This window comes from Ranitomeya variabilis, chromosome 2 (genome assembly GCF_051348905.1).
Source record: "Ranitomeya variabilis isolate aRanVar5 chromosome 2, aRanVar5.hap1, whole genome shotgun sequence".
In the NCBI taxonomy this organism is placed as follows: Eukaryota; Metazoa; Chordata; class Amphibia; order Anura; family Dendrobatidae; genus Ranitomeya; species Ranitomeya variabilis.
In genome coordinates this window covers 1,072,900,678-1,072,928,332 of record NC_135233.1, presented here as the reverse complement: position 1 = coordinate 1,072,928,332, position 27,655 = coordinate 1,072,900,678, and the positions used below count along the sequence as shown (strand labels likewise).

General features: G+C 44.8%; 1 protein-coding gene across 2 annotated transcripts in view; it reads left to right on the top strand.

Annotated features, from left to right (window-relative positions):
• The first annotated feature begins 404 nt into the window (after positions 1-404).
• The window catches only part of LOC143808678 (cytochrome P450 2K1-like), a 127,123-nt gene continuing 99,872 nt past the window's right edge, over positions 405-27,655 (top strand). The window contains exons 1-2 of one of the 2 annotated variants that reach the window (XM_077291582.1): positions 405-439; positions 1,246-1,442. In XM_077291582.1, the coding sequence (XP_077147697.1) occupies positions 1,263-1,442 (180 nt within the window). In that variant the 5' untranslated portion in view covers positions 405-439; positions 1,246-1,262. Of the gene's footprint in view, positions 440-1,012; positions 1,055-1,245; positions 1,443-27,655 lie in introns of those variants that run through there. The other variant, XM_077291583.1, reaches the window with a different exon arrangement.

Here is a 27,655-nt window from a genome sequence, read left to right as displayed (position 1 = left end):
AAGAACAGTATTAGGTATCAGTGTTGCAGCATTTTGAAAGAGAAGAGAAGAAAGAAAGCGGTCCGGAAAGGGTACAGATTGTCCAATATATGGCATGTCATTGCGTGGGCTGATACCCTCCGATCCAGGGTGAAACAGATGAAGGGACCCCCAAATACAGTGAGTATGGACAAGGAGGATACTGCAGTACTGCCAAAGGAGCTATTACCCAATAATGTACTGGAGGACGTGGCAAGTAGTGAAGGGAAATATGAAGATACATGTGATGTGCAACTTGTGGTTAATGCTGTGAAATACTAGGATGTGCTGAGTAATGGAAACAATAAAGATGTTCAGTTTCAATTTGAAATGGACTGTGTCTCAATTCTTGCAAATTCAGCTGCAGAAAGCCTTTAGTGGTGCAGAAGAGAACCTGACGATGCTGGACCTGAAAACACAGGTATGCTGACTAAGGGCTCATTTCCACATGCGAGTCACACGTCCGTATCTCGCATGTGGAAACCAAGCTGTGGCGCCGGCAGTCAGGAGCGGAGCTGTGCAGCTCCATGTGTTCCTATGCGGCCGCATGCTCCGCTCTGGAGTGTCGGCTCCACAGCTTGGCTTCCACATGCGAGATACGGACGTGTGACTCGCATGTGGAAATGAGCCCTAAGGGACACTATGTTTATGTGAGGGGAGGCCAGGGTGTGATGGATCATAAGTCCTCAGCCATGACTACCACCGAGCCTACGATCCGCCAATAGCTACCACATGTGTATATAACCAGCTCCAGCTGTAGGAGAACGTAGACAACCAATCTGAAATTCCTCCTCACCACTGGCCTGTGCTATTCATGGACATGTTGGACCCTCCAGTCAGGTTTAATTTGTACCTGAACTCTGTTATGGGAAAACTTTGCTCCATGGCACAGCAAATCTCAAAGAAAACAATTTCTTGGCCCGAATATCTGGGTGGTTGTAAATATCACATTACATTTTCAGTGTTATATAATGTGAATCAGAACTGCCAAATCACACAGAAGAGCAGGATCAGTCGGGGACATTTCATTAACAAAGTAAGTATAAATACTGAGGGATAGAAAAGTAATACTGAGAATACAGAAGGATTTTAGGTACGGTAGGATAGGTGTATAGATATTCTGAAGAAAAAGAAAGAAAGAAAGACATGCAATACATAAATAGATATAGATAACATTATGTTCACAGATATTTGCACATTTATATGCTTCTCTTTGTCTTTCTACAGAAACCCTTCCTGGCATTATGATCCCATCTGATCCCATCACATTGGTTCTGTCTATTATTTTATGTCTTTTTTTTGTCCTGTTCTTCTTTGGACGGAAAAAAAATGCTTATAATTTGCCCCCCGGACCTCGACCGCTACCAATCATTGGAAATATGCACATTCTAGATATGAACAGACCATACCTGACAATGCACGAGGTAACATCCAGTTATTTGACTTTTTTATCCTAAATGGTTATGATTCTGTTGCCTGGAAGGAATCTATATATATATATATATATATATATATATATATATATATATATATATATAATTGTCTAATGGGTACTTCCGTCTTTTTGTCTGTCTGTCTGTAACTTCCGTAATGGAAATTCGGCGTCGCTGATTGGTCACGGCCCTACTCTCCTCAAGTCAGTGCCTCCTCCATACTCCCCTCCAGTCAGTGCCAATGTGTCGCCGCATCCCGGATCAACTTTTTACTATTGATGCTGCCTATGCAGCATCATTAGTAAAAAGATATAATGCTAAAAATAATAATAAAACAAAAAAAAATTGTGCTATTCTCACCTTCTGACGTCCACCGATGTGCGCGATGCTGCCGCCAGCTTCCGTTCCCAGTGATGCATTGCGAGATTACCGAGGTGACTTAGCAGTCTCGCGAGCCCACACTGCATCTTCCCAGCTCGGCAGATTAGTAATCCGGGCCTGCGCCCAGCATATTTGGCACTTTATTTGCAGCCAAGGAACATGCTGGGCTGGCTTACCAATCACAATAATGCCGGTGTCATCTTTGGTGTGGCATTACTGTAATTGCTGCCTTTCCAGCATCATAGGGACTATTTAAAGGCTGCCGTGCCATCTTGCACACATTGTAGACGGAAACAGAGTAGTGAGAGTGTAGTTTCAGCGTAGTGTTAGTGAAAGGAGCCTATAGAGAGTGTTATTTATTCCTAAAAGCTCTTTTAAGAGCTGAAGATTGATTGTCAAGAGTTGTTTATTAAGTGGGGATTTAGGTAGGGAAAGATTTAAAAGGAGGGAGAGTACAAGGCAGGCACCTGGGTGTTCTCATCATTGTAAGTATATGCTGCAGATCTGTGCTATTTTCCACTGTTGTAGAGTAGTTACTGTAGTATTATAAACAGACTGTGGTATTAGGGTGAAATGGGGAGGGTTTCATCCACTACCAAAATATAAAAATCATTTTTCGTGATCTGAGGTCGGTTGAGGGCTTATTTTTTGCGTGCCGAGCTGATGTTTTTAATAATATCACTTTTGTGCAGATACGTTATTTTGATTGCCCGTTATTGCATTTTAATGCAATGTCGTGGCGACCAAAAAAACGTAATTCTGGCGTTTAAATTTTTTTTTGCTATGCTGTTTAGCGATCAGGTTAATGCTTTTTTTATTGATAGACCAGGTGATTCTGAACGCGGCGATACCAAATAGGTGTAGGTTTGATTATTTTTTATTGTTTTATTTAGGATGGGGCGAAAGGGGGGTGTTTTAAACTTTTATATTTTTTATGGTTTTTTTCATATTTTTAAAAACATTTTCTTTTTACTTGTGCCATGCTTCAATAGCCTCCATGGGAGGCTAGAAGCTGGGACAACTTGATTGGCTCAGCTACATCAGATCGCTGCTATGTAGCTGAATTGCAGGTGTGCTGTGAGCACCGACCACAGGGGGGCGCTCACAGCAGGCCGGCATCAGTAACCATAGAGGTCTCAAGGACCTCTATGGTTACTGTCCTGACACATCGCCGACCCCGATCATGTGACAGGGGTCAGCGATGCGCTCATTTCCGGCCGCACGGCCGGAAGCGGTAGTTAATGCCGCTGTCAGCATTTGACAGTGGCATTTAACAGGTTAATAGCCACGGGTGAATAGCGATTTCACCCGCCGCTATCGCGCGCACATGTCAGCTGTACAAAACAACTGACATGTCGCGACTTTGATGTGGGCTCAGCGCCGGAGACACGACATGCGCCATAATAGTAGGGATAAACATTTTTTTTTTTACTGAAAAATAATATTCCTCAGTGCCAGCATATAGTAACATCCATTTTTAAAGCTAATTGATAAAATAATATTCCTCGTCTATTGCTTAAATATCTAATATTTCTCTAGCAGAAATGTCAGTATTTACCATTAATTTCCCTGAGTCTGCTGTTGGCATGTATCATAAAGGCGATGTTAAAAAAAATCTATTGGTTAAAAAATAGCATATTTTATCTATCAGTTGTGCGACTGCTGCAATCTGCGTAGAGATAATCAAACAGGACAATTTATCAGTGGCAATAATTTCCATGAGTCCACTGTTGAGTTGTGTCAGCAAGGCAATCTAAAAAAAAAAAAAAATCATAATTTTCCATTGGTTTAATAAATAGTGTATTTTTGTACACTTTTTTATTTTACTACCAAAATATACAAACAATATTAAATAGTGCCAGCATATACAAAACCAATTTTTTGGAGCTACATAATATTCCCGTGTAGCAGCCTATAGACATTTTGTCTTTAACCACAAAATAATATTCCTCAGTGACAGCATATAGTAACAACCATTTTAAAATCTAATTGCTATATAATATTCCGCATCTATTGATTAAATTACACAATATTTGTCTAGCACTTTTATGACTGGTGCAATCCGGGTAGAGATAATCGTATTTGACAATTTAGCAACGGCAATAATCTTCATGACTCCGCATTTGGAGTGTGTCAGCAAAACTATGGAGAAAAAAAATCATAATTTCCTATTGGTTTAAAAAATAGCATATCCTTATCTAGCAGTTATGTGAATGGTGCAATCTGGGTAGAGATAATCATACGTAACAAGTTAGCAGGGGCAATAATCTTCATTAATCTGCATTTGGAGTGTGTCAACAAGGTGATCTCCAAAAAAGTAGCCACATGGTTTCATAAGCATAACACATTCAAGATGAGAAAGGGTGACATTAATGGACGTGGTGTTGCCCGCTAGGTGGTGTCACAGATCCGAAGGTGACTATATCTCGTTCTAGGTTCATATCAAGATTTAGTTAGCAGTACACCACTAATGAACCCAAACAAGTGTGAGAATGTTGTGGGTTGGATGGCAGACAAAGGCTCCAGTGTGTTGACAAGCAGCACCACAAAGTTTTTCACACTGTCTCACAGTCTGAGTAGCCAAAAATGTGGGCCTCTGAATCCTCAACCTGGTACTTCTTCCTTCCACCATCAAGAGTCCCAGAAGACATATGACTCCAATGCTGACCCCTCTGAGGAACTGTTTACGTTCCCTTGTAATTTGTCAGGCTTCTCAATGTTCACCATTAAAGAGGGTCATGAGGAGGCGGAGTGCAGTGATGCCCAAATATTTGAGCACCCACGGCAAGAAGAAAGGCAAGTTGGTGAAGGTCAATTGATGTCTAAAGCGGTACAGGGTAGTTATGAAGCACAGTTGCCATCAGGTCAGCGTAAAATTGCAGCTCAGAAGGATGATCAAAGTTGGGAATTTGAAGACAATGTGGTCGACGATGAGGCTGTAAGCAGGTGCGAGGATGCAGAAATGCAGGGAATGCAGAACAATGCTTAACGACAATGCAGTTTATTATTATTATTATTATTTATTATTAAAGTGCCATTTATTCCATGGCACTTTACATGTGAGGAGGGGTACACATAATAAAAACAAGTACAATAATCTTTTACAATACAAGTCACAACTGGTACAGGAGGAGAGAGGACCCTGCCCGCGAGGGCTCACAATCTACAAGTGATGGGTGAGGATGCAATAGGTGAGGATAGAGCTGGTCGTGCAGTGGTTTGGTCGATCGGTGGTTACTAGGGTTGAGCGAAACGGATCGGACAATTTCAAAAATTCGGCAAAGTCGGGTTTCATGAAACCCGACCCGAACCCAGTGTGGGATCGGCCATGCTGTCGGCGATCTTCGTGCCAAAGTCGCATTTTGTATGACGCTTTCAGCTCAGTATCTCAGCCAATGAAGGAGGACGCAGAGTGTGGGCAGCGTGATGACATAGGTCTCGGTCCCCACCATGACAGTGATTGGCTTGCTTTCTGCGGTGTCACAGGGGCTATAAAGGGGCGTGCACGCCGACTGCCATCTTGCTTCTGCCGATCTGAGCATAGGGAGAGGTTGCTGCAGCTTCGTCAGAAGCAGGAATATACTTAGGGAGGGAAGATTAACCCCAAAACAGCTTGTGCTGTAGCGATTTCCACTGTCCAACACCACCTTTTCTTTGCAGGGACAGTGGAGGCTAGATTTTTGTGCATCAGCTCTGTAGCTTATTAGGCTGCCTTATAAGGCTCCCTGATAGCTGCATTGCTGTTTGTACGCCGCTGTGCAAACCAACTGCTTTTTTAAAAGCAAAAATCCTGTTGCTCCTTTCTGCACAGTTCTATTGTTTATTTGTCCACACTTTTGTGTGAAGCAGTCCTTTATATTGCTGGCTGCCATACTTGTCCTGAGATCATTGTAGGGAGATTGCTATTGTAGTACAGTCCTTTTTTATATATATATCTATATATATATATATATATCTATATATATATATATATATACACTCACCGGCCACTTTATTAGGTACACCATGCTAGTAACGGGTTGGACCCCCTTTTGCCTTCAGAACTGCCTCAATTCTTCGTGGCATAGATTCAACAAGGTGCTGGAAGCATTCCTCAGAGATTTTGGTCCATATTGACATGATGGCATCACACAGTTGCCGCAGATTTGTCGGCTGCACATCCCAAAGATGCTCCATACAAGGCAGGATGGATCCATGCTTTCATGTTGTTTACGCCAAATTCTGACCCTACCATCCGAATGTCGCAGCAGAAATCGAGACTCATCAGACCAAGCAACGTTTTTCCAATCTTCTACTGTCCAATTTCGATGAGCTTGTACAAATTGTAGCCTCAGTTTCCTGTTCTTAGCTGAAAGGAGTGGTACCCGGTGTGGTCTTCTGCTGCTGTAGCCCATCTGCCTCAAAGTTCGATGCACTGTGCGTTCAGAGATGCTCTTAGGCCTACCTTGGTTGTAACGGGTGGCGATTTGAGTCACTGTTGCCTTTCTATCAGCTCGAACCAGTCTGCCCATTCTCCTCTGACCTCTGGCATCAACAAGGCATTTCCGCCCACAGAACTGCCGCTCACTGGATTCTTTTTCTTTTTCGGACCATTCTCAGTAAACCCTAGAGATGGTTGTGCGTGAAAATCCCAGTAGATCAGCAGTTTCTGAAATACTCAGACCAGCCCTTCTGGCACCAACAACCATGCCACGTTCAAAGGCACTCAAATCACCTTTCTTCCCCATACTGATGCTCGGTTTGAACTGCAGGAGATTGTCTTGACCATGTCTACATGCCTAAATGCACTGAGTTGCCGCCATGTGATTGGCTGATTAGAAATTAAGTGTTAACAAGAAGTTGGACAGGTGTACCTAATAAAGTGGCCAGTGAGTGTATATCTTCCAGCCCCTTTCTGCCACGTACACTGTGTAGTGTAATACAGCGGGCCTGATTTTTGCAGTAGTCTCCCACACATAAAAAGGAGATTTAAATTGCCCCTAAGTGCATCTGCGTCAGTTCTGTTTGTCGTATATCTGCCAGCCCCTTTCTGCCACGTACACTATGTAGTGTAATACAGTGGGCCTGATTTTTGCAGTAGTCTCCCACACATAAAAAGGGAGATTTAAATTCTCAACAAGTTTACATACACCTTCTACCTTGTTTTACAGTACCATATAACGGTTGTTAGTTTCGTTACATTTTCCCAAGAATGAGGAAGTCTGGTGGAAGAGGCCGTGGGCAGTCATTGCCAGCTGTTAATGATGGTGGTGGTGGTGGAGCATCTGGTGGTAGTTGGAAAAGCAAAATAGCACCTATGGCTCGCGTTGTTGAGCCAGCATCATCGTCTGGCTACACAAGGCCTCGAAGGCTCCCTTTTCTGGGAGTAGGAAAACCGCTTTTAAAGCCGGAACAGCAGGAAAAAGTTTTGGCTTTCCTTGCTGACTCAGCCTCTAGCTTTTTCGCCTCCTCTTCCGAAAATTCCAAATTTAAAAGCAGCGAGTCGTCAGTGGATGCTCACGGTCAGGAACAAGTCACTTCCTTGTGTCCTTCACCCAAAGCAAAAGTGAAGGATGCGGCAGGTGACAGTACAGTTTACTCCATGGAGCTCTTTACACATACCGTGCCAGGGTTAGAAAGGGAAATAGTTCACAGCCCTTTACAAGATGAATCGGACATGGAGTGCACAGATGCACAGACACGGCTAAATTATTATGCTGTTCCATTGACTCAGATCACAACATTTCCCTCACAGTGTACTGATCCAGAACCTGACCCTGATGAGACTATGGTGCCCCGTCCCGACCGCTATAGCACCTTACATGGTGACACAGAGGAAGGTGCACAGGACATTGAAGAGGAGGTGATAGATGACCAGTTGTTGACCCAGATTGGCAGCCATTGGGGGAACAGGGTGCCGCTGGCAGTAGCTCAGAAGCGGAGGAGGATGAGCCGCAACAGGCATCAACATCGCAACAGCTTTCATCTGGCAGGCCCGTATCAGGCCAAAAACGTGTGTCAAAAACAAAATCAGTTTCAGGACAGCGTGACCATCCGGTGAAAGTAGCACAGAGTGCAATGCCTGAAAAGGTATTCGATAGTAGGAAGAGTGCAGTGTGGCAATTTTTTAACCAAGATCCGAATGATCAGTGCAAAGTTATCTGTAAGAAATGCTCAAAGACCTTTAGCAGAGGGCAAAATATCAAAAATTTAAATACAACGTGCATGCATAGACATTTAACCAGCATGCACTTGCAAGCCTGGACTAACTACCAAACGTCCCGTAATGTTGGTGCACCTGCCCAGAATGAAGGTAGTCAGCAACGCTACATTGCTTCCCCCACTGTAAGCCCACCATTTAGGACACCACCTGCAGCAAATGCGGAGGTATCATTGCAAGGCCAAAGCAGTCAGGGAATCACCAGGTTCTTGATAGGAAACACTGTATGTAGGCCAACATCAAGAATAGCTAACCAGAGAAGAAAAGGAGTACAAGTCCCATTTTATAAACCAAATAAAAAATCCGTTTTTATTGTTAGAAAAATACGTTACAACACATATCACAGAAAGTAATGAGACAGCAAGGGAACATTACAGAAACACTGAAAACCATAACAGCAGCGACTATCCCAATAGCACTGACACCATATTCATTATAAAGTGCTAGTAGTGCATATTCAACGGTAAGATCCAGCCTGAACCAGATGACTAACAGTCTACATCAGTCCAGCCCTCAGTGGGAACTTATTCTAGCAAAAACAGCGTACATTCAACTGAAATTAGTTCAACAGATCTTACCCATGGGGCTGCGACGGTGATCCCCCCGGTACCTGACCCCATGGGTAAGATCTGTTGAACTAATTTCAGTTGAATGTACGCTGTTTTTGCTAGAATAAGTTCCCACTGAGGGCTGGACTGATGTAGACTGTTAGTCATCTGGTTCAGGCTGGATCTTACCATTGAATATGCACTACTAGCACTTTATAATGAATATGGTGTCAGTGCCATTGGGATAGTCGCTGCTGTTATGGTTTTCAGTGTTTCTGTAATGTTCCCTTGCTGTTTCATTACTTTCTGTGATATGTGTTGTAACGTATTTTTCTAACAATAAAAACTGATTTTTTATTTGGTTTATAAAATGGGACTTGTACTCCTTTTCTTCTCTGGTTAGCTATATATGTTTTGGGAGTGTCCTTGATTGGCCTAACTGACTGTTTATGCGGCCATCTCTCTGATTGCCTACGACGAGTATGTGGGAGAGATTAGTAGCATTCGTGTCCATTGTGGGATGTTTTTATTACAACATCAAGAATACCATCACCAACCCTCTCTCAATCTGCCATGTCCACTACAACCCCCGCTAGTTCCACCATATGCAGCTCTCCAGTCCAGCTCACCCTACAAGAGACTCTCGTTAGGAAAAGGAAGTACTCATCCTCAAATCCGCGTACACAGGGTTTGAACGCCCACATTGCTAGACTAATCTCATTAGAGATGATGCCCTACCAGTTGGTTGAAAGCGAAGCTTTCAAAGCCCTGATGGCCTACGCAGTACCACGCTATGACCAAGTCTACACTTCTTTGTGAGAAAAGCCATCCCAGCCCTCCACCAGCATGTCAAAGACCGCATTGTCCATGCACTCAGGCAATCAGTCAGTAGAAAGGTGCACCTCACAACAGAGGCATGGACCAGTAGGCATGGCCAGGGACGTTACGTGCCCATCATGGCACACTGGGTAAATGTGGTGGATGCAGGGTCCACAGGGGACAGCCATAGTGGGACAGTTCTGCCTAGCCCACGGTCTAGGAAACAGTTTCCTGTAGGTGTTCGCCACCCCTCCTCCTCCTCCTCCAGCAGAAGCGAAAGCTTGTCCACAGAGCGCGGTCTCACGACAACTCCATCCGCAGCTGCCAGTGTTACATACGAGGTGTCCCATTATGGAACAGCTAGTGGTAAGCGTCAGCAGGCTGTGTTGGAAATGAATTGTTTGGGCGACAACAGACACACCGCGGAAGTTCTGGACGAGTTCTTTCAGCAAGAAACTCAGTCATGGCTGGGCAGTGTACATGTTGAGGCAGGCAAGGTAGTCAGTGATAACGGAAGGAATTTTATGGCTGCCATAGCCCTTTCAGAACTGAAACACATACCTTGACTGGCTCACACCTTGAACCTGGTGGTGCAGTGCTTCCTGAAAAGTTATCCGGGGTTACCAGCCCTGCTCCTGAAGGTGTGAAGACTTTGCTCCCACATCCGCCGGTCGCCCATACACTCCAGCCATATGCAGAACCATCAGCGATCGCTGAAGCTTCCCCAACACCGCCTAATAATCGACGATGCAACAAGGTGGAACTCCAAATTGCACATGCTTCAGAGGGTGTGCGAACAGAGGCGTGCTGTAATGTATTTGTGGGAGGATACACATACACGGGCAGGCATTTGGTGGCAGACATGGAGTTGTCAGGTTTGCAGTGGTCGAAGCTACAAGACCTCTGTCAAGTCCTTCAGTGTTTTGAGGAATGCACATGGCTGGTAAGTGCAGACGACGCCATGATAAGCATGAGCATCCCACTAATGCGTCTGCTGATGCAAAGTTTGATGCACATTAAGGAGCAGGCATCTGCAGCCGAGGAGGAGGGAAGCCTTGATGACAGTCAGCCATTGTCTGCTCAGGGAACTCTCCTGGACGAGGTGGCGGACGAAGAGGAGGAGGAGGATGATAGGGATGAATATTTAGGGGAGGAGGATGCTTCTCAGGGGGCAATAGAAACTGGTGGCGTTGCAAGGTCAGGTACAGGGTTTTTGCGTGAGACAAGTGATGTTGATTTGCAAGAAAGTGCTCCTCAGAACAGCACAAGCAGTGAATTGACACCTGGAACATTGGTCCACATGGCTTATTATGCCTTGCGTATCCTAAAAAGGATTATAAAAATGATGACCGATAACTATTACTGGTTGGCCTGCCTCCTGGATCCATGCTACAAAGGGAAATTACAAAATATCATGCCACATGAGAACCTTGAGCAAATATTGGCTACCAAACAACCAACTCTTGTAGAACGTTAGGTTCATGCATTCCCAGCACACAGCGGCGGTGATGGTTCTCACACGAGCTGCAGGGGGCAACATGGCAGAGGTGCACAAATCAGAACTGGCGTTGGACAGAGGGGTTTTATGACCAGGTTGTGGAGTGATTTCGCAATGACTGCAGACACGACAGGTACTGCTGCATCAATTCAAAGTGACAGGAGACAACATTTGTCCAGTATGGTTACTAACTATTTTTCCTCCCTTATCGATGTTCTCCCTCACACGTCATTCCCCTTTGATTACTGGGCATCTAAAATAGACACCTGGCCTGAATTGGCAGAATATGCATTACTAGGGTTGAGCGAAACGGGTCGATCATTTTCAAAAGTCGCCGACTTTTGGCTAAGTCGGCGTCTCATGAAACCCGATCCGACCCCTGTGCTTGTCGGCCATGCGGTACGCGACTTTCGCACCAAAGTCGCGTTTCAATGACGCGAAAAGCGCCATTTCTCAGCCAATGAAGGTGAACGCAGAGTGTGGGCAGCGTGATGACATAGATCCTGGTCCCCACCATCTTAGAGAAGGGCATTGCAGTGATTGGCTTGCTGTCTGCGGCGTCACAGGGGCTATAAAGGGGCGTTCCCGCCGACCGCCATCTTACTGCTGCTGATCTGAGCTTAGGGAGAGGTTGCTGCCGCTTCGTCAGAAGCAGGGATAGCGTTAGGCAGGGTCCACTAACCACCAAACCGCTTGTGCTGTAGCGATTTCCACTGTCCAACACCACCTTCGGTGTGCAGGGACACTGGAAGCTACATTTTTTTTTTTTTTCCTCAGCGCTGTAGCTCATTGGGCTGCCCTAGAAGGCTCCGTGATAGCTGTATTGCTGTGTGTACGCCACTGTGGAAACCAACTGCTTTTTTCAAAGCACATATCCTCTTGTTCCTTTCTGCACAGCTATCTTTTTTGTTTGTCCACACTTTTTATTTAATTTGTGCATCAGTCCACTCCTATTGCTGCCTGCCATACCTGGCTTAGATTACTGCAGGGAGATAGTAATTGTAGGACAGTCCCTGTTTTTTTTTTTTTTTTTTTTTGTGGGAGATTAAGATTGGCATTTCTGCTACAGTGCCATCCCTGTGTGCCATCTCTCACTGAGTGGGCCATAGAAAGCCTATTTATTTTTTCCGTGATTTGTGTTCTAAATTCTACCTCAACACAAAAACACTACATCAATCAGTGGTAGAAAAATATTGGCCTCAGTCAGGGCTTGTGTGCCACTGCTGTGTGTGCTATCTCTCATTCAGTGGGCTATAGAAAGCCTATTTATTTATTTATTTTTTTTCTTATTATTTGGTTTCTAAAGTCTCCCTGAAAAAAAAAAAAAAAAAACTGGGAGAGTAATATTGCCCTTTCAGCTTGTGTGCCAGTCTTGACTCCTGGGTGTGCCACCTCTCTCTCATTCAGTGGGCCATAGAAAGGCTATTTATTTTTTTGGTTTTTTTAATATTATTTGGTTTCTAAAGTCTCCCTGAAAATAAAAGAAAAAAAACTTAAAAAAACAGTGGGAGAGTAATATTGCCCTTTCAGCTTGTGCGCCAGTCTTGACTCCTGGGTGTGCCACCTCTCTCTCTCTAATTGTGGGCCATAGAAAGCCTTTTTTTTTTTGTTTTTTTTTTAATATTATTTGGTTTCTAAAGTCTCCCTTAAAAAACAAAAAATACATAAAAAAACAGTGGGAGAGTAATATAGCCCTTTCAGCTTGTGTGCCAGTCTTGACTCCTGGGTGTGCCACCTCTCTCCCTCTCATTCAGTGGGCCATAGAAAGCCTATTTATTTTTTTTTTAAATATTATTGGGTTTCTAAAGTCTCCCTTAAAAAACAAAAAATACATAAAAAAAACAGTGGGAGAGTAATATTGCCCTTTCAGCTTGTGTGCCAGTCTTGACTCCTGGGTGTGCCACCTCTCTCCCTCTCATTCAGTGGGCCATAGAAAGCCTATTTATTTATTTTTTTAAATATTATTGGGTTTCTAAAGTCTCCCTTAAAAAACAAAAAATACATAAAAAAACAGTGGGAGAGTAATATTGCCCTTTCAGCTTGTGTGCCAGTCTTGACTCCTGGGTGTGCCACCTCTCTCTCTCATTCAGTGGGCCATAGAAAGCCTATTTATTTTTTTGGTTTTTTTAATATTATTTGGTTTCTAAAGTCTCCCTGAAAAAAAAAAAAACATAAAAAAACAGTGGGAGAGTAATATTGCCCTTTCAGCTTGTGTGCCAGTCTTGACTCCTGGGTGTGCCACCTCTCTCCCTCTCATTCAGTGGGCCATAGAAAGCCTATTTATTTTTTTTTATATTATTGGGTTTCTAAAGTCTCCCTTAAAAAACAAAAAATACATAAAAAAACAGTGGGAGAGTAATATTGCCCTTTCAGCTTGTGTGCCAGTCTTGACTCCTGGGTGTGCCACCTCTCTCTCTCATTCAGTGGGCCATAGAAAGCCTATTTATTTTTTTGTGTTTTTTTTATATTATTTGGTTTCTAAAGTCTCCCTGAAAAAAAAAAACATAAAAAAACAGTGGGAGAGTAATATTGCCCTTTCAGCTTGTGTGCCAGTCTTGACTCCTGGGTGTGCCACCTCTCTCCCTCTCATTCAGTGGGCCATAGAAAGCCTATTTATTTTTTTTAAAAATATTATTGGGTTTCTAAAGTCTCCCTTAAAAAACAAAAAATACATAAAAAAACAGTGGGAGAGTAATATTGCCCTTTCAGCTTGTGTGCCAGTCTTGACTCCTGGGTGTGCCACCTCTCTCCCTCTCATTCAGTGGGCCATAGAAAGCCTATTTATTTTTTTTTTAAATATTATTTGGTTTCTAAAGTCTCCCTTAAAAAACAAAAAATACATAAAAAAACAGTGGGAGAGTAATATTGCCCTTTCAGCTTGTGTGCCAGTCTTGACTCCTGGGTGTGCCACCTCTCTCCCTCTCATTCAGTGGGCCATAGAAAGCCTATTTATTTATTTTTTAAATATTATTGGGTTTCTAAAGTCTCCCTTAAAAAACAAAAAATACATAAAAAAACAGTGGGAGAGTAATATTGCCCTTTCAGCTTGTGTGCCAGTCTTGACTCCTGGGTGTGCCACCTCTCTCCCTCTCATTCAGTGGGCCATAGAAAGCCTATTTATTTATTTTTTTAAATTTTATTGGGTTTCTAAAGTCTCCCTTAAAAAACAAAAAATACATAAAAAAACAGTGGGAGAGTAATATTGCCCTTTCAGCTTGTGTGCCAGTCTTGACTCCTGGGTGTGCCACCTCTCTCTCTCATTCAGTGGGCCATAGAAAGCCTATTTATTTTTTTGGTTTTTTTAATATTATTTGGTTTCTAAAGTCTCCCTGAAAAAAAAAAAAACATAAAAAAACAGTGGGAGAGTAATATTGCCCTTTCAGCTTGTGTGCCAGTCTTGACTCCTGGGTGTGCCACCTCTCTCCCTCTCATTCAGTGGGCCATAGAAAGCCTATTTATTTTTTTTTTTTAAATATTATTGGGTTTCTAAAGTCTCCCTTAAAAAACAAAAAATACATAAAAAAACAGTGGGAGAGTAATATTGCCCTTTCAGCTTGTGTGCCAGTCTTGACTCCTGGGTGTGCCACCTCTCTCCCTCTCATTCAGTGGGCCATAGAAAGCCTATTTATTTATTTTTTTAAATATTATTGGGTTTCTAAAGTCTCCCTTAAAAAACTAAAAATACATAAAAAAACAGTGGGAGAGTAATATTGCCCTTTCAGCTTGTGTGCCAGTCTTGACTCCTGGGTGTGCCACCTCTCTCTCTCATTCAGTGGGCCATAGAAAGCCTATTTATTTTTTTGGTTTTTTTAATATTATTTGGTTTCTAAAGTCTCCCTGAAAAAAAAAAAAAACATAAAAAAAACAGTGGGAGAGTAATATTGCCCTTTCAGCTTGTGTGCCAGTCTTGACTCCTGGGTGTGCCACCTCTCTCCCTCTCATTCAGTGGGCCATAGAAAGCCTATTTATTTATTTTTTTAAATATTATTGGGTTTCTAAAGTCTCCCTTAAAAAACAAAAAATACATAAAAAAACAGTGGGAGAGTAATATTGCCCTTTCAGCTTGTGTGCCAGTCTTGACTCCTGGGTGTGCCACCTCTCTCCCTCTCATTCAGTGGGCCATAGAAAGCCTATTTATTTATTTTTTTAAATATTATTGGGTTTCTAAAGTCTCCCTTAAAAAACAAAAAATACATAAAAAAACAGTGGGAGAGTAATATTGCCCTTTCAGCTTGTGTGCCAGTCTTGACTCCTGGGTGTGCCACCTCTCTCATTCAGTGGGCCATAGAAAGCATTTTTTTTTTTTCCTTGATTTGTGTTCTAAAATCTACCTCAACACAAAAACACTACATCACTCAGTGGGAGAAAAATATTGGCCTCAGTCAGGGCTTGTGTGCCACTGCTGTGTGTGCTATCTCTCATTCAGTGGGCTATAGAAAGCCTATTTATTTATTTATTTTTTTTTTTTCTTATTATTTGGTTTCTAAAGTCTCCCTGAAAAAAAAAAATACATAAATTAGGTGGGAGATTAATATTGACATTAGTGCTTGAGTGACAGTCCTGCGTGTGTGTCATCTCTGTGATTTTGTGCCACAGAAAACAGAGTGTGTAACATTGTGCCTGATTTTCCTTGTGGTCTCACCAACCTGTTAAGGGATATTGAAATCATACTGAAGTTATAGCTCACCGTGTAAGTTGTTTGACAGCAACAAATAAAGTTACTTTGGTTAAGATTTTAAAACAATGAGGAAGTCTGGTGCAAGAGGTCGTCGTGGGCGTTCATTGTCAGCTGGTAATGATGGTAGTGGTAGTGGAGCATCAGGTGGTCGTGGGGATAAAAATATTCCACCTAAGTCTGGAGCTGTGGAGCCAGTTTCGTCGTCAGGCTACACAAGGCCTCGAACGCTCTCTTTTCTGGGAGTAGGAAAACCGCTTTTAAAGGCGGAGCAGCAACAGCAAGTTTTGGCTTACATTGCAGACTCAGCCTCTAGCTCTTTTGCCTCCTCTTCCGAAACTGGTAAATGTAAAAGCAGCGCGTCGCTTGTGGATGTTCACGGTCAGGGACAAGTCGCTTCCTTGTCCTCCTTAGCAAAAACTACAACAAGAGAGAAGGATGCAGCAGGCGACACAACGGGTCACTCCATGGAGCTCTTTACACATACCGTCCCTGGCTTAGAAAGTGAAACATTTAACAGGCCATGCCCATTACAAGTAGATTCTGACATGGAGTGCACTGATGCACAGCCACAGCCAGAGTACTATGCTGCTCCTTTGACTCAGACCACCACATTGCCCTCTCAGGGTACAGATCCACAATCAGACCCTGATGAGACTATGTTGCCCCGCCACGAACGCTATACCACCGACCGACACAGTGACACAGACGAAGTTGCACACGAGCTCGAAGAGGAGGTAATAGATGACCCAGTTATTGACCCCGATTGGCAGCCATTGGGGGAACAGGGTGCAGGCGGCAGTAGTTCAGAAGCGGAGGTGGAGGAGGGGCCGCAGCAGGCATCAACATCGCAACAGGTTCCATCTGCCGGGCCCGTATCTGGCCCAAAACGCGTGTCAAAGCCAAAACCTGTTGGAGGACAGCGTGGCCATCCGGTTAAAGCTCAGTCTGCAATCCCTGAAAAGGGATCCGAGTCTAGGAAGAGTGCAGTCTGGCAGTTTTTTAAACAACATCCAACTGATCAGCGCAAAGTCATCTGTCAAAAATGTTCAACTAGCTTAAGCAGAGGTCAGAATCTGAAAAGTCTAAATACTAGTTGCATGCATAGACACTTAACCACCATGCATTTTCAAGCCTGGACTAACTACCAAACGTCCCTTAAGGTTGTAGCACCCTCGGCCAATGAAGCTAGTCAGCAACGCAACATCCCTTCCGTCACTGTAAGGCCACCATTTTCCGCACCACCGGCAGTATCTGTGCAGGTTTCTTTGCCAGCCAAAAGCAGTCAGGGTCAGGGAACCACCAGTTTTGTAGGAGGAAATATTGCATCTAGGGCACCGGCGGAAACAATACCGTCTCCAACCGTCTCTCAGTCTGCCATGTACACCGGCACACCCGAAAGTTCCACGATCTCCAGCTCTCCAGTCCAGCTCACCCTACATGAGACTCTGGTTAGAAAAAGGAAGTACTTATCCTCGCATCCGCGTACACAGGGTTTTAACGCCCACATAGCTAGACTAATCTCGTTAGAGATGATGCCCTACCGGTTAGTTGAAAGCGAAGCTTTCAAAGCCCTGATGGAGTACGCTGAACCACGATACGAGCTACCCAGTCGACACTTTTTTTCCAGAAAAGCCATCCCAGCCCTGCACCAGCATGTTAAACAGCGCATCGTCCATGCACTCAGGCAATCTGTGAGTACAAAGGTGCACCTGACTACAGATGCATGGACCAGTAGGCATGGCCAGGGACGTTATGTGTCCATCACGGCACACTGGGTGAATGTGGTGGATGCAGGGTCCACAGGCGACATCAATTTAGGGACAGTTGTGCCTAGCCCACGGTCTAGGAAACAGTTGGCTGTAGGCGTTCGCACCCCCTCCTCCTCCTCCTCCTCGTCCTCCTGCAGAAGCTACAGCTCTTCCACAGAACGCAGTCTGCCAACCACTCCATCGGCAGATGACACTGTTGCACACCAGTTGTCCCATTATGGGCCAGCTACTGCCAAGCGTCAGCAGGCTGTATTGGCTATGAAGTGTTTGGGCGACAAGAGACACACCGCGGAAGTTCTGTCCGAGTTCTTGCAACAAGAAACGCAGTCGTGGCTGGGCACAGTAGATCTTGAGGCAGGCAAGGTAGTGAGTGATAACGGAAGGAATTTCATGGCTGCCATCTCCCTTTCCCAACTGAAACACATTCCTTGCCTGGCTCACACCTTAAACCTGGTGGTGCAGTGCTTATTGAAAACTTATCCTGGGTTCTCCGACCTGCTCCTCAAAGTGCGTGCACTTTGCTCACATATCCGACGTTCGCCTGTACACGCCAGCCGTATGCAGACCTATCAGCGGTCTTTGAACCTTCCCCAGCATCGCCTAATCATAGACGTTGCAACAAGGTGGAACTCAACACTGCACATGCTTCAGAGACTGTGCGAACAGAGGCGTGCTGTTATTTATTTGTGGGAGGATACACGGGCAGGCAGTAGGATGGCAGACATGGAGTTGTCAGGTGTGCAGTGGTCTAAGATACAAGACATGTGTCAAGTCCTTCAGTGTTTTGAGGAATGCACACGGCTGGTTAGTGCAGACAACGCCGTAATAAGCATGAGCATCCCCCTAATGCGTCTGCTGATGCAAAGTTTGACGCACATAAAGGAGCAGGCGTCTGCACCAGAGGAAGAGGAAAGCCTTGATGACAGTCAGCCATTGTCTGGTCAGGGCAGTGTACAGGACGAGGTAGCGGGCGAAGAGGAGGTGGAGGACGAGGAGGATGATGGGGATGAGTATATTTTTAATGCGGAACCTTTCCCGGGGGCACTGGAAATTGGTTGCGTGTCACGGCCGGGTTCTGGTTTTTTGAGGGACACAAGTGACGTAGATTTGCCTGCAACTGCCCCTCAACCAATCACAACCGGAGATTTGACAACTGGAACTTTGGCCCACATGGCGGATTATGCCTTACGTATCCTAAAAAGGGACACACGCATTACGAAAATGATGAACGATGACGATTACTGGTTGGCCTGCCTCCTTGATCCACGCTATAAAGGCAAATTGCAAAATATTATGCCACATGAGAACTTGGAACTAATATTAGCAACCAAACAATCAACTCTTGTTGACCGTTTGCTTCAGGCATTCCCAGCACACAGCGCACGTGATCGTTCTCACACGAGCTCCAGGGGGCAGCAGACTAGGCGTGTTAGGGGTGCACACATCAGAAGTGGCGTTGGACAGAGGGGTTTTCTGACCAGGTTGTGGAGTGATTTTGCTATGACCGCAGACAGGACAGGTACTGCTGCATCAATTGAAAGTGACAGGAGACAACATTTGTCCAGTATGGTTACTAACTATTTTTCATCCCTTATCGATGTTCTCCCTCAACCGTCATTCCCATTTGATTACTGGGCCTCCAAATTAGACACCTGGCCAGAATTGGCAGAATATGCATTGCAGGAGCTTGCTTGCCCGGCAGCAAGTGTCCTATCAGAAAGAGTATTCAGTGCTGCAGGTTCAATATTAACCGAAAAAAGGACTCGTCTGGCTACCCAAAATGTTGACGATCTAACATTCATTAAAATGAACCACAACTGGATTTCGAAATCTTTTGCCCCACCTTGCCCGGCCGACACCTAGCTTTCCTATGAAAAGCTCTTGCCTGTGAATTACTTTTCTAATGTCTAATTTGCTGCAGCTGATTGTACAGCATACGACATGTTTACACCTCCCTAAATGGCAAAACTCCCCACACGGGGCCGTGGTATCGCGACTTGGCGCAAGCACCCGTGAGACTGCTGTTTGTCTGAAGAGGTGGGTGTGCTCGCTTTTGGTTGACGGCATTGCTACTGGGTCCCTCATAGTACAATGTAGTGTCTCTGGCGGTGGTGGTGCGCACCCAACGTCAGACACACCGTTGTAACATGAGGGGCCCTGGGGCGGTCCCGCCGGCCTCAAGAGAGTTCCCCCCTACCCCAGCTCAAAATGTGCTCTACCACGTGCAAAATTATGTCGCACAGCTCCACCAATCTTTAGTCTATTCGCTGACATCATTCAATGTCTGGCACTGACAATACAAATTTGTAGACATCTATGATGCAACTTAAAGTAGTCTGTGTCTGTGTCCTATATTGGCACCATTAAATAGTTACTGCCAAATTACTATGTCAGAAACTCAGTAGATGAGCCCACCCCTGTACCTAAGTATGCCACCTTTTTTTTTGTTTTGGTTGTTTTGCGAGACATTAACATCTATTTATATTTTGGGAGTACTGGGACAGACACTCCTTGCACTACTCCTCCACTCACCACCAAGCTGCCTGTGTATCCATGTAACCGCTGTAAAGCTGCCATGAGCCGATTGTTTGTTATTTTAGGCCTTTGATAGCCTGTCTGCAGTCCCTACTTTAAATACTCCTCCACTGACCACCAAGCTGCCTGCCCGTGTATCCATGTAACCGCTGTAAAACTGCCATGAGCCTATTGTTTGTTATTTTAGGCCTTTGATAGCCTGTCTGCGGTCCCTACTTTAAGTACTCCTCCACTCACCACCAAGCTGCCTGCCCGTGTATCCATGTAACCGCTGTAAAACTGCCATGAGCCGATTGTTATTTTAGGCCTTTGATAGCCTGTCTGCGGTCCCTACTTTAAATACTCCTCCACTGACCACCAAGCTGCCTGCCCGTGTATCCATGTAACCGCTGTAAAACTGCCATGAGCCTATTGTTTGTTATTTTAGGCCTTTGATAGCCTGTCTGCGGTCCCTACTTTAAATACTCCTCCACTGACCACCAAGCTGCCTGCCCGTGTATCCATGTAACCGCTGTAAAACTGCCATGAGCCTATTGTTTGTTATTTTAGGCCTTTGATAGCCTGTCTGCGGTCCCTACTTTAAATACTCCTACACTGACCACCAAGCTGCCTGCCCGTGTATCCATTTAACCGATGTAAAACTGCCATGAGCCGATTGTTTGTTATTTTAGGCCTTTGATAGCCTGTCTGCGGTCCCTACTTTAAATACTCCTCCACTCACCACCAAGCTGCCCGTGTATCCATGTAACCGCTGTAAAACTGCCATGAGCCTATTGTTTGTTATTTTAGGCCTTTGATAGCCTGTCTGCGGTCCCTACTTTAAATACTCCTCCACTGACCACCAAGCTGCCTGTGTATCCATGTAACCGATGTAAAACTGCAGTATTTTGCTTATAAAAAAGAAAATACTGGAGAGATATCAAATGCAGACATTTTAACATTAAAAACAAAAACACATACAACAAAAAACTGGTACAGTACAAAAATTGGCCACCAGCTACAAAAACTTTCTCCTGCAAGTAGTTAACTGAAAGGTTTTTTTCCATTGAAAACACAGATATGGCATCCACCGAGTGTTGTCCTGTCGCGTCTTCTTTATATTATTGCCAAGAAGCTGCAACTGAATAAAGCTGAGCTTCTACCTTCTGCCTCTTATTAACTGCTTTTTTTAAAAAAAATTGTCCACCAGCTACAAAAACTTTCTCCTGCAAGTAGTTAACTGAAAGGTTTTTTTCCATTGAAAACACAGATATGGCATACACCGAGTGTTGTCCTGTCGCGTCTTCTTTATATTATTGCCAAGAAGCTGCAACTGAATAAAGCTGTGCTTCAACCTTCTGTTCCAAATTACCATTTTTAAAAATGCCATTTGCTGTTCCGGCCTACTAAAGGTGCCTGTCTGCCCCTGCCTAGTGTTGTCCTCAACTGAATAAAGCTGAGCTTCAACCTTCAGTTCCAAATTACCATTTTTAAAAATGCAATTGGCTGTTCCGGCCTACTAAAGGGGTCTGCCCCTGCCTGGTGTTGTCCTCAACTGAATAAAGCTGAGCTTCTACCTTCTGCCTCTTACTAACTGCTGTTTTTTTAAAAAAATTGGCTGTTCCGGCCTACTAAAGGTGTCTGTCTGCCCCTGCCTGGTGTTGTCCTCAACTGAATAAAGCTGAGCTTCTACCTTCTGTTCCAAATTACCATTTTTAAAAATGCCATTGGCTGTTCCGGCCTACTAAAGGTGTCTGTCTGCCCCTGCCAGGTGTTGTCCTCAACTGAATAAAGCTGAGCTTCTACCTTCTGCCTCTTATTAACTGCTTTTTTTTTATAAAATTGGCTGTTCCGGCCTACTAAAGGTGTCTGTCTGCCCCTGCCAGGTGTTGTCCTCAACTGAATAAAGCTGAGCTTCTACCTTCTGTTCCAAATTACCATTTTTAAAAATGCCATTGGCTGTTCCGGCCTACTAAAGGTGTCTGTCTGCCCCTGCCTGGTGTTGTCCTCAACTGAATAAAGCTGAGCTTCTACCTTCTGTTCCAAATTACCATTTTTAAAAATGCCATTGGCTGTTCCGGCCTACTAAAGGTGTCTGTCTGCCCCTGCCTGGTGTTGTCCTCAACTGAATAAAGCTGAGCTTCTACCTTCTGCCTCTTATTAACTGCTTTTTTTTAATAAAATTGGCTGTTCCGGCCTACTAAAGGTGTCTGTCTGCCCCTGCCTGGTGTTGTCCTAAACTGAATAAAGCTGAGCTTCTACCTTCTGCCTCTTATTAACTGCTTTCTTTTTATAAAATTGGCTGTTCCGGCCTACTAAAGGTGTCTGTCTGCCCCTGCCAGGTGTTGTCCTCAACTGAATAAAGCTGAGCTTCTACCTTCTGTTCCAAATTACCATTTTTAAAAATGCCATTGGCTGTTCCGGCCTACTAAAGGTGTCTGTCTGCCCCTGCCAGGTGTTGTCCTCAACTGAATAAAGCTGAGCTTCTACCTTCTGCCTCTTATTAACTGCTTTTTTTTTTATAAAATTGGCTGTTCCGGCCTACTAAAGGTGTCTGTCTGCCCCTGCCAGGTGTTGTCCTCAACTGAATAAAGCTGAGCTTCAACCTTCAGTTCCAAATTACCATTTTTAAAAATGCAATTGGCTGTTCCGGCCTACTAAAGGTGTCTGTCTGCCCCTGCCTGGTGTTGTCCTCAACTGAATAAAGCTGAGCTTCTACCTTCTGTTCCAAATTACCATTTTTAAAAATGCCATTGGCTGTTCCGGCCTACTAAAGGTGTCTGTCTGCCCCTGCCAGGTGTTGTCCTCAACTGAATAAAGCTGAGCTTCTACCTTCTGCCTCTTATTAACTGCTTTTTTTTTATAAAATTGGCTGTTCCGGCCTACTAAAGGTGTCTGTCTGCCCCTGCCAGGTGTTGTCCTCAACTGAATAAAGCTGAGCTTCTACCTTCTGTTCCAAATTACCATTTTTAAAAATGCCATTGGCTGTTCCGGCCTACTAAAGGTGTCTGTCTGCCCCTGCCAGGTGTTGTCCTCAACTGAATAAAGCTGAGCTTCTACCTTCTGCCTCTTATTAACTGCTTTTTTTTTATAAAATTGGCTGTTCCGGCCTACTAAAGGTGTCTGTCTGCCCCTGCCAGGTGTTGTCCTCAACTGAATAAAGCTGAGCTTCAACCTTCAGTTCCAAATTACCATTTTTAAAAATGCAACTGGCTGTTCCGGCCTACTAAAGGTGTCTGTCTGCCCCTGCCTGGTGTTGTCCTCAACTGAATAAAGCTGAGCTTCAACCTTCAGTTCCAAATTACCATTTTTAAAAATGCAATTGGCTGTTCCGGCCTACTAAAGGTGTCTGTCTGCCCCTGCCTGGTGTTGTCCTCAACTGAATAAAGCTGAGCTTCTACCTTCTGCCTCTTACTAACTGCTGTTTTTTTAAAAAATTGGCTGTTCCGGCCTACTAAAGGTGTCTGTCTGCCCCTGCCTGGTGTTGTCCTCAACTGAACAAAGCTGAGCTTCCACATTCTGGCTTTCGCCCTATACTATCAGATATTAAACTGCATTTGGCCTACTAGTGTGGTTAGGCCCTTGAAACAGTGTCTGCTGCTCTTGGGTTTGCTACTCCACTGAACAAAGCAATGCCGCCTGTTTAGTCCTGTTACCAATTTTGAACTGCATTTAGCCTACTTTATTCTTTGGCCCTATATCTGTTTCCTCCTCATCCTGCCCATTGCCCAGCCACTGCTAGATGAGTCTGCTGGTACATTGACCTAGACCACTACATTCCCCTTATACTCTACACAGCCAGAATCTGACCCTGCTGAAAGTAAGGTTCCCCTTCCCGCATGTTATACCACCTTACACAGGGACAGAGAGGAAGGTGCAGATGAAAGTGCAGGTTCCTTCATCAGGTGGGGGGGCATACTTGCTGGCGACGTCACTGGCACAGGGCCCCTCAGAGTACGCAAAAGTGTCGCTGCTGGTGGGAGGCGCCCCCGCCATGCAAACACACCGCCGTACTTTGAGGGGTCCTGTGCCAGTGCCAATGCGAACGAGTGCCCCCCCCCTGCTTGCTCAGGATCACAGCACTTGCAACGTTGAAATACTTACCTCTCCCTGCTCCACCGCCATGACGTAGTCCATGTTTCCTGGGCCCACTAAAACCTTGAACCAGCCCTACCCCCACAACTTTTGCCAAATGACCCCCAATTTCCAGTGCCCAACTATTATTATAAAGTTAATTAAGATTGACAAGCTTCAGAAAACAAGAATGGATGTTTTTGGCAGTAAAATGTGCACTGTAGGTGTTTTCCTGGCCTCCACTCACTGCCGGCTATGCTTCCCCATTGACTTGCATTGGGTTTCGTGTTTCGGTCGATCCCCGACTTTTAGCGATAATCGGCCGACTTCACTCGACTCGACTCTGGACTAAATCGGGTTTCACAAAACCAGGCTCGATCTTAAAAAAATGAAAGTCGCTCAACCCTATGCATTACAGGAGCTCGCTTGCCCTGCTGCTAGTGTGCTATCAGAAAGAGTGTTCAGTGCTGCTGGTTCAATACTGACCGAAAAAAGGACTCATCTGGCTACCCAAAATGTTGATGATCTAACCTTCATTAAAATGAACCTATCATGGATTTCTAATTATTTTGCCCCACCTTCCCCTGCTGACACGTAGCTTGCCTGGAAAATGTCTTGCTTTTGGCCTCCTCTTACTGACTGCTCTAATTCCTCCATTTGCAGCTGCTGAATATCACCATAGGCCATTTTTACACCTCCCTAAATGGGCTGACTCCCCCCACAGGGCCGTGGTCACCACCTGGTGCAAGTGCCGTTTGCCTGGACAGGTAGGTGTGCCCACTCTTGGGCTTCGGCACTGGCACAGGGTCCCTTATAGTACAATGAAGTGTCTCTGATGCTGGTGGTGCACAACCAACGTCAGACACACCGTTGTAATATGAGGGGCCCTGTGCCAGTACCGTCGCCCACGAGAGAGTGTTTCCCCCCTGGTCGAACAGTGATCTACCACTTGCAATACTTACCTCTCCCTGCTCCACCACAGTGTAGTCTGTGCTGATAAATCCTTCCATGGCACTGCTAATACAAATTTGTTGAAATGAAAGATGATAGTTAAAATATACAGGGACCCTGGCCTCCATTTAGACCATTTAATACTTGCGCCAACTACCACTGTCTGCTACTCAGCAGAGGAGCCCATCCCTGTACGTAGCTATGCCACATGTTTATTTCTGAAAATTCTTTTGGCAGACATTTACCTCACTTTATTATTTTGGCCTACTAACTGTGTCAGCCACTCCTTACAGTTGTCCTCCACTGAACAAAGCTATGCCGCCAGTTTACTGCTGTTACCAATTTTGAACTGCATTTAGCCTACTTACTTTTTTGGGCCTACTAACTGTGTCTGCCACTGCTTACAATTGTCCTCCGCTGAACAACGCTATGCTACCAATTCACTCCTGTAACCCGTTTTTAACTTCATTGAGCCTACTTTTTTATTTTAGGCCTACTAAGTCTGTCTGTGCCAGTCCTTACAATCATCCTCCGCTAAACAACGCTATGCCGCCTGTGTAACCCTGTAACCAATTTTAAACTGCATTGAGCCTACTTTTTTATTTTAGGCCTACTACATGTGTCTATCTGCGCCACTCCTTACAGTTGACCTCCCCTGAACTATCCAATGCCGCCTGTGTACCCCTGTAAGCAATTTTAAACTGCATTGAGCCTACTTTTTTTAATTCAGGCCTACTAAGTCTGTCTGCGTCACTCCTTACAGTTGACCTCCCCTGAAATAACCAATGCCGCCTGTGTACCCCTGTAAGCAATTTTAAACTGCATTAAGCCTACCTTTTTATGTCAGGCCTACTAAGTCTGTCTGCACCACTCCTTACAGTTGACCTTCACTGAAATAACTAATGCGGCCTGTGTACCCCTGTAAGCAATTTTAAACTGCATTTGGCCTACTTGTTTGGTTGGGCCTACTAACGGTGTCTGCCGCTGCTTGGTGTTCTCCTCCACTGAACATAGCTGAGATTCAATTTTCAGGCTATATCCGATATTAAACTGCATTTGGCCTACTTGTTTGGTTGGGCCTACTAACGGTGTCTGCCGCTGCTTGGTGCTCTACTCCACTGAACACAGCTGAGCTTCAATTTTCAGGCTATATCAGATATTAAACTGCATTTGGCCTACTTGTTTTGTTGGGCCTACTAACAGTGTCTGCCGCTGCTTGGTGTTATCCTACACTGAACAAAGCTGAGCTTCAATTTTCAGGCTTTCGACCTATATTTCGAATATTAAACTGCATTTGGCCTACTTGTTTTGTTGGGCATACTAACGGTGTCTGATGCTGCTTGGTGTTATCCACCACTGAACAAAGCTGAGCTTCAATTTTCAGGCTTTCGGCCTATATTTCGAATATTAAACTGCTTTTGGCCTACTTGTTTGGTTGTGCCCTACTAACGGTGTCTGATGCTGCTTGGTGTTATCCACCACTGAACAAAGCTGAGCTTCAATTTTCAGGCTTTCAGCCTATATTTCGAATATTAAACTGCATTTGGCCTACTTGCCTGGTTGGGCCCTACTAACGGTGTCTGCCGCTCCTTGCTCTTCTCATCCACTGAACAAAGCTGAGCTTCAATTTTCAGGCTTTCGGCCTGTATAAAATATAACACTGCATTTGGCCTACTTGTTTGGTTGGGCCTACTAACGGTGTCTGCCGCTCCTTGATGTTCTACTCCACTGAACAAAGCAGTGCCATCTGTTTACTCCTTTTACCAATTTTAAACTGCATTTGGCCCACTTTATTACTTGGGCCTACTAACTGTGTCTGCCACTCAATACAGTTTTCCTCCACTGAACAAAGCAATGCCGCATGTTTAGTCCTGTTACCAATTTTGAACTGCATGTAGCCTACTTTATTCTTTGGGCCTATAACTGTGTTTCCTCCTCATCCTGCCCATTGCCCAGCCACTGCTAGATGAGTCTGCTGGTACATTGACCCAGACCACTACATTCCCCTTGCACTCTACACAGCCAGAATCTGACCCTGCTGAAAGTCTGGTTCCCCTTCCCACATACTATACCACCTTACACGGAGACAAAGAGGAAGGTGCAGATGAAAGTGCAGGTTCCTTCATCAGGTGGGAGGGCATACTCGTTGGTGATGTCACTGGCACAGGGCCCTTCATAGTATGCAAAAGTGCCCCGCCGTCAAACACACCGCCGTACTTTGAGGAGCCCTGTGCAAGTGCCAATGCGAACGAGTGTGCCCCCCTGCTTGCTCAGGATCACAGCACTTGCAAAGTTGAAATACTTACCTCTCCCTGCTCCACCACCATGATGTAGTCCGCGTTTCCAGGGCCCACGAAAAACTTGAGCCAGCCCTACCCCCCCTAACTATTATTATAAGGTAAAATAAGATTGACAAGCTTAAGTAACAAGAATTGATGTTTTTGGCATTAAAATGGGCACTGTATGTGTTTTCCTGTCCTCCACTCACTGCCGACTTTGCTTCCCCATTGACTTGCATTGGGTTTCGTGTTTCAGTCGAATCCCCAACTTTTCGCAATAATCGGCCGATTTCACCCGACCCGACTTTTGAAAAAGTCAGGTTTCGCGAAACCCAACTCGATCCTAAAAAAGTAAAAGTCGCTCAACTCTAGTGGTTACTGCAGGTAGTAGGCTTGTCGGAAGAGGTGGGTCTTCAGGTTCTTTTTGAAGGTTTCGATGGTAGGTGAGAGTCTGATATGTTGTGTTAGAGAGTTCCAGAGTAGGGGTGATGCGC